The sequence below is a fragment of the Branchiostoma floridae genome, chromosome 9 (assembly GCF_000003815.2).
Source record: "Branchiostoma floridae strain S238N-H82 chromosome 9, Bfl_VNyyK, whole genome shotgun sequence".
In the NCBI taxonomy this organism is placed as follows: Eukaryota; Metazoa; Chordata; class Leptocardii; order Amphioxiformes; family Branchiostomatidae; genus Branchiostoma; species Branchiostoma floridae.
In genome coordinates, this window is record NC_049987.1 from 7,225,705 (window position 1) to 7,232,997 (window position 7,293).

General features: G+C 43.2%; 1 protein-coding gene across 1 annotated transcript; it reads right to left on the minus strand.

Annotated features, from left to right (window-relative positions):
* Positions 1-2,416: 2,416 nt before the first annotated feature.
* Positions 2,417-3,796, minus strand: LOC118423040 (olfactory receptor 10A4-like). The gene has a single exon (XM_035830934.1). It carries the CDS (start codon positions 3,794-3,796, stop codon positions 2,417-2,419), a length of 1,380 nt encoding a protein of 459 aa, XP_035686827.1.
* Positions 3,797-7,293: the final 3,497 nt, after the last annotated feature.

Here is a 7,293-nt window from a genome sequence, read left to right on the forward strand (position 1 = left end):
AAGGAATACCATGGACATTAGGGGCCATGGACATAAAGTCCAGATGTTATGTGGACCAGATACTACAACTCCCGTTTCATTGAATTTGTTTTCAACTTTTTCTGTACCGAAGTTCCTATCATCCGTAAAAAAAAACAATGACAGGCCCAGTGAGTTACGCCCCTGTGAATAATTTCAATGCCTCCAGAGAATGGACAAGAACAGGTTTGGCAACATTTTAGTTGTGGTTTTGAATAAGAGCAGATTTGCAAACGTGTTAGTTGTGTGAACTGTACCCAGTGCACGTGATGTGGTTTTGAATAGGAGCAGATTTGCTAACGTGTTAGTTGTGTGAACTGTACCCCGTGATGTGGTTTTGAATAGAAGCAGATTTGCTTATGACGTGCTAGTTGTGTGAACTGTAACCTCTGACGTGGCATGAGTTCGGGGCCATCAGCTAACAGGACAGACATGTTTCTACGAATGTAGCTCCAGCAAAAGATTATACAAAACCACGGTAACACCTAGCCGAATATGGCTCCCGACTACTTGCCGATTCAATGCCACTTTTAGCCTACGCCTACACTTTAACGCCGAACATATCCCGGACATGTCCTAACCATGACCCGAACAACACTAACCAGTAGTCTGAGACAAGCCTAGTCCAACTACGTACCCAACTTTCTCTGCTGACATTACCCAGACGGGAGTATTGAATATGAGCTCAGCTATGGCGCGGTTCCCAGCAATCTTATATATAACAGCATTGTAATGCCTGACATGTCTTTCATGAAGGCCCGTGCGAGAATCATGTCTGGTCCCTTCGTGAAGGAAGCACCCAGAGGTAGGAGAATAGACACCAGGCTGGTCACACCACCATTGCCTTTATCGAGTGCGTTGGTGAGCTGTGGCCCTGAGGTCTTTGACCTCTGATGACGACACCTCAGGATGATAGCATCATAACGTAAATGTTTCTTGAATACATGTACTTGTCCAAAATATAATATACACTCATGCATGCCAAATCACAATAAATAAGCACAAACGTATCCAATATGAACTTATTCCTATTTTGAGTTATCCTCCGCGGAACGTTTTTTTTTTTACAATAAAATGCCCTTTCAATTCCAAACCTCGTTGCTAGGGGACCCAAACTCACGTCACTTCTTCCCGAGCCAACTGCGAGAGACTAGCAAACTGCGAGTGGGCGTGGACAACATAAGAAACAACATTGGGCTCTGTCCTTTGTTAATGTTGCATCCCTTGGACTAACTAACTTTATAGCAAATGACCAGTCATAGTCTCCGGATGAATGTAAGCGCCTACAGTTCGATAGAAGCTTTTGTTCCGACCGTGTTCGTAATGCAGTTGACGACGATGATGATTGACAGCTACATAATTGCCCCTTCTTTCTCAGAAAAAAAAAAGAAATGGGGTTGCAATCAGTAGTGCAACAAAGACAGATGGTCACAATACTCAATCACTTTTATTCGAGAAAGAAAGAAATTGGAGACACGCGTCAGGTAAACATTCATGAGTGTGTAACATCAACTATAGGATCGGGAATTGTACATACAACACAAAAACAAGTCATTAGTTCTATTCTCCGGACAAATGCATGCCATTAGCTTTTCAGCTAACCGTGTTCGTTAAAGCTATATACTAGCTATAATCATAATGGCCATTGTCTCTTTCTAGTGGAGACAGTGGGCATGGTTGCCTCTGTCTCTTGGAAGAGAAGAACTGCAATCAGCAGTGCAACAAGAGAACAGTCTCAATGGCTAATCACTCAGGGTGGAGTGAAAGAGAGTTTCGGAAATAATACATAAGACAAGGCCATTTTCAGCCTTATCCATCAGCCACCATAGCAGGGTCCTTTGGGCTTGTAATACACTTTTTGCTAATAACCTGTTTTTCTACGGGGTCGTTAGTGCAACTGGCCCGTGTATTATATGAGCCAAAATAAAGACCCAGAAAGCCTGATATGGAGGCTATCTATCTATATAAAGGTGACACAAAACAAGGTTGACAAAAACACACATCTTAGATTCCCACTTGTTTATTTAAAAAGGCAAGTTATTCTACTAATTACTGTCATTAATAGCTGTAGGGTTTGTTTAGCATTACCACTCCAGATCCTTTATCGCCAAAACATGGATGATAGTCTATATCTATTGCACTTGGGTTTGAAAAGCGAAGTCTTGCTCTGTGGGATATTGGAGATTCCAATTGTGAACTTAGTTTACAAATATTCAGTGACGATGTTGAAGTTAAAACAAGTCATATTACGAATAGTTTGCAAATAGGGTAAGATATGCAGAGGACCATTGTTTTTTTTTTACAGAAGTACAGATTTCATGCTATATTTAAAAGATCGTACACAATCAATAGTCATAAAACAACACAAGTCTAGACCATAGTGTCCATAGCAACGGCATCATGGCGTTGGCGACGAGATACATCCAGGCAGCTGATCAAAGCTGTCGCTGTCTTCACCATTGCTGTCTTGTCTAGATGGACCCCCCTTTTCAATAATCGCCTCCACAGCTACAGTTTTGCTAACCTGCCTCTCGTCAGATGGGATGTGTGATGGGGTCCAAGTTTCCGCATGTCTCCGTGTCTCAGACAGTCTGGTCGCATCTTGCAGTATTGGAACGTCAGCGTCTTCAAGATGTGACACGGTTTCCTGCAAATGTTGCGTTGTATCTTGGTCCGCATTGCGGTGTCTCCCAAGAAAGGTTATGCCGTCGGTCGGCTCTCGCCTCCCGAAGAGGCTCCTCACGGCGGCCACCCGGAGTTCTTCGCTGCGGAAACCGTAGATCAGGGGGTTGGTGAAACACGGCACGGTCAGGTACACCAACTGTGCCGCACGCTTCAGTACTCTCGCCGCAGCTGTTTCTTGTCCAAATATGGCCATTATTGCGTTAGTGAAGACGGCCGTCAAGAATATGATAAAGATGGCCAGATGAATGGATATTGTTCGCCTCGGCCTGTCGCCTTGTGGGTTTCCCCCAGCTCCACCGACTGGTAACCCGTCTTCTCCAGTGTTCTGTCTCAGGATCTCTCTGTAAACTTTAAAGTACGACAAAGGAATGAGTAATGCCGATACGACGATGAACGCCACGCCGATAGCCTGGAATATTTCGACGATGAGAGACAGCCAAATGACTTCTGTGTCCACGAATGTGCAGAACAGGTTACTTCTTTGAATGTGAGCTGTGTCTATTCCGTCCATTGGAATAAAAATGGCGGACACTGCGCTTAGACTCATGCTCCAAACCCACGAGGCCACGACCCTGACCCCAGTCCAGCGTATGCCGTCCTCCTCCTGGTAATGGAAAGGGTCACAGATGGCTCGGTAGCGGTCCCACGCCATCACAAGTAGAGTAGAGGCTGTGCAGATAGCTATGCCGAAGAACACACTACATTGGGTTAAGCAGAAAAACACAGAGTCTATAGCGTTCTCACTTACTATGTTGTGTACAGAGCTCGGGATGAAGACCAGGGACAGGAGGATGTCCAGGATAGCCAGGTTCACAGACAGGAGAAACCGAGGCTTCCACAAACTCGGGGAGCGCAAGACGGTGATGATGAAGATCACGTTGAGGCCCAGGATCAGCACCAAGGACGGGACCAGCCAGCACACCTGGAAGATTTTAGCCACCAGGCTGGACGCAAGGAAGTCGTTCTCCTCGTAGTTGATGCTGTGGTTATGGTCTGAAGAATTGAGAGTCCAGTTGCCCATGTCGTGACGAGTTGTGAGGAGCGCTGCGGTACTGTATCGTCCTCCTACTGAGACGTTACTGAGGCTAGCCATCTTGGTCTGGAGAAGTCTGTCTTCTCGTATTGTCAGAGACTCAGTGATGTGAAAGCTGGTCTGTGAAGGTCGTTCCCTCGTTATGATTGTGCTTTCTAGTGTGCGTAATTATCTGTGCAGCAGAAGAGCGAGTGTTTGAAAGAACGTACGTACGCATTCAATGAAGCCTAATTCTATAAAGAGCTGACATGAATTACTCTTAATTGGTAACCGAAAAAACATGGGGTATCCAATAGTGTCTAAAATTAATGGAGGTTTTCTAGTGAGCATCTCGTCGTTGAATGCGCTTAAAGATTGCCCATTCAGTACGACATTCCAGACGACGAATTATCTCTGCGCGTAGTACACAAGATCTATTTGTAGACGCCGAAATGGTTTACGTACACTACGCAATATTTTCCGTACACGTGGTAATTTTGTAGATATATAAAGTAACTCGTGATATTTCCCACTGTAAATACTTGCTTGCCAATGATAGTAACTTTCTGGTTTGATTGAGTATGATTGTTTGAAACCTCCAGACGATCAGTACACAATATATTATGTATTCCATAAAGCGCCATACACTTTTGTATCAGATCCAGGCTACCTTGAACAAGAAGGCACTTTCCAATGAGAGTTACGTTTTTGGTCAGGTTATGCTTAACATAGGACTGCCGGTTTTCTAGCAGTATCAGAATAAACAAAGAGCTGTTCGAGCGAGATATTTGCCGTTCTGGCCATGGGGTTAGATGTGGAAGTGAGGGGTCCTCGATCAACGAAGGGATGGATTTCATCATTTCCGGTTCGACGTACTGTAAATGTATTTAAGTTCGCGGGGATTTAATTTCGCGGTAGCGGGAAAAAGGACTTTTCTCGGTGGATTTAAGTTCTTGGTAACACCATAGACTGCAATCTAATATCATAATAGAAAAATTATTCCATTAATCCACCGCGAACATTTCTGCATTTACAGTATGTGGAGCCTACACTAGTATCGTTCGCGTTCGTGTGATAATGCCTGAGGGAAAACTACCTGTTTGCCTTTAGTAACAGACTTATAAGAGCTGATCGAGCCAGATGTTTGCTCTTATCGGCCATGGGATCGGTTGGTAACTTTCCGGTTAGAGGCTATTATTAGAATGATGACCTAATTTGCATTATTAATGAGGGTATTTCATAATTACATAGTCTAAAATGATGCGCAATGAAATTTTAGCACACGTAAAGATAGATATCTGAATGGGTCACTTGCTAATGTGGTATGCCTTGTGTCGGTGTGCGGAGTATATGGTGTGCCTTGTATTAATGATACTAAGATGTCTTCAGAATTTGAGCTGTTTGTATGCATCTAAAAGTGGTACATTGTACATTTGTACAAGGCTATTAATGTAGATGGTTTCATTAAGGGACCACATACCTTCTGCTACAGTTACCACGCCCACTCGGTCACCTCCAAACACACAATCCAAAAAGCTACAGAACAGTCAAAAACTGGACATTCAGATTGTTTATTAAAAGTCCCTATGCTGATTTTCTCCAAATTGTCTTCAAGCAATAACTTTTTTTAAAGGTAAGGTGCATACCAAATTTTCGACGACTGACAGTCCATCTTGATCACGAAGAGTGACCTAGTCTCGATCTCGCGAGTGAGCACGAGACTTGGTCTGGCTTGTGTAGATCAGTGTAGATTATCTTCCCCCTCCCCATACTGAGATTTTCTTGGTTTCAGTGGACCAGGTACATCATGCAATGTAGGATTTGAATTGTAATTTTCGGCAATGTCCACGATTTTTTTCAATAAGGTTGTGAAATACATGCAACATCCATGAGATTGTGAAATACATGCATCGATGGTCATTAAAAAAACTCTATTTAATATATCACTTTTGTTAACATCAACATAAATGTTGTATACAAGTATATTGTCCCTTTTTCATATGTTGAAATAAGTTTCGAACTTGAGTGCAGTGTCACATTGTCTTTGATTCTGTCCAAAAGGAAATAAAAAACACGAGCAATACTTATTGTGTTAGACACGTACACACCAGTTCATATTTCCTGATCATTCTTATAATGATGATATTTATTTGCATGTTCCTGCCCATGTGGGTTAAATGCAACAAATCCCATGATGAGCTACTAGAGACTAAGTACTATTACATGTAGTATTACAATTGAATAAACAATACATCTGCAGCTATGCTATCACTATATCTAACGTTTAAGTGCCTCTTCCTTTTTCTTAAAACATGTGTATACGAACTCACAAAGTTTTTGTTGTACAATGTTGTCTGTGGTTGTCATTATAATGATATTGGACTAGAATCAGTTGCCATGTAAAGACACATATAAGGTTTGTCATCATTAGCAAGGTACTATACAGCATGTAGCATTCTTCTAGACCGGGATGTCCTGAGTGCTAGTCCCAGTTGTTGTCACTCATCCAACTTGCATGTTACTGTAGCGGACCACTGCCCCTACAAGTTAATCTTGCACTTCAAAAGGGGGAGTGGAATCACATATAGAGCCTAGATACCACAGATAGTGCCTGTACGACCGGAGAAATGTTGACCACTTCGGGAGCTAACTTGATCGAGATATACAATCATGATTGTAAAGTGAACGCTGTTTTCGAAGGTCAGATTCATAAATGGGATTCTCTCTCTTCTGCAACAAGTTCTGTTTGTTTGCCTGTTTGTTTGTTTGTTCGTTCGTTTATCAAGGAATCTCCATTTGTGTCGACATACAACAGCTGCTTTTCCTGGAGTCCTCTTCCATAAAGTACAATCAATTATAAGTGCTATTTGCAAAGCGTTGTCATACTAACACTTACCATCTACTAATTATGATACAATAGATTACACGTTTAATCAATAACAATCAATAACATCAATAGACAACATTACATCGTGAAATGTAAACGGTAAATGACACAATTAACATCAAATCAATATCATGATTTAAAATCAACCAATAGCATCGGTGCAATGGCCGTACCTCCCGCCGGCTGGACTGCCCCCGAAGTCCTATTAAACATGTGCTAACATATCCAACACATTTCCGGCCACACTCCACACCAATTCCTAACAACTCCTATCAAAGTCCTAACCAAGTCCGAACAAGTCCTAACGATTCGACCAATCAGATTCCTTGGGGGAAGAGCGGAAACATAACCCGCCCTGCACGGCCCGAGTTTTCCAGTGCGGGCACAGGAGAACGTGAGCGGCAGCGATCGCTACGATCAACAAACAAACGACGAACATTGGCGTGCTATCATGTCAAGGTTACGCCCAGGAAATGTTCTTAGAGCCGGAGGTGGAAGGAAATCATGAACAAGGTCAGTCCCGTACACAAAAGTAGTAATCTACTGGGGAGGGGGGCGATACGGTAAACATGCAGAGGCGGCGGCAGGAAATTTCGTCTGGGGGGGGGGGACTTTTCCTAACAGAATTTTGCGGCTCACACCCGTCGCGCCGTAGGCGCGACCATACTAGGGGGGGGGGGGGGGTCCGGGG

Coding starts and splice junctions, on each gene's coding strand:
- LOC118423040 (XM_035830934.1), bottom strand. CDS start 3,796: ATGGCTAGCCTCAGTAACGTCTCAGTAGGAGGACGATACAGTACCGCA.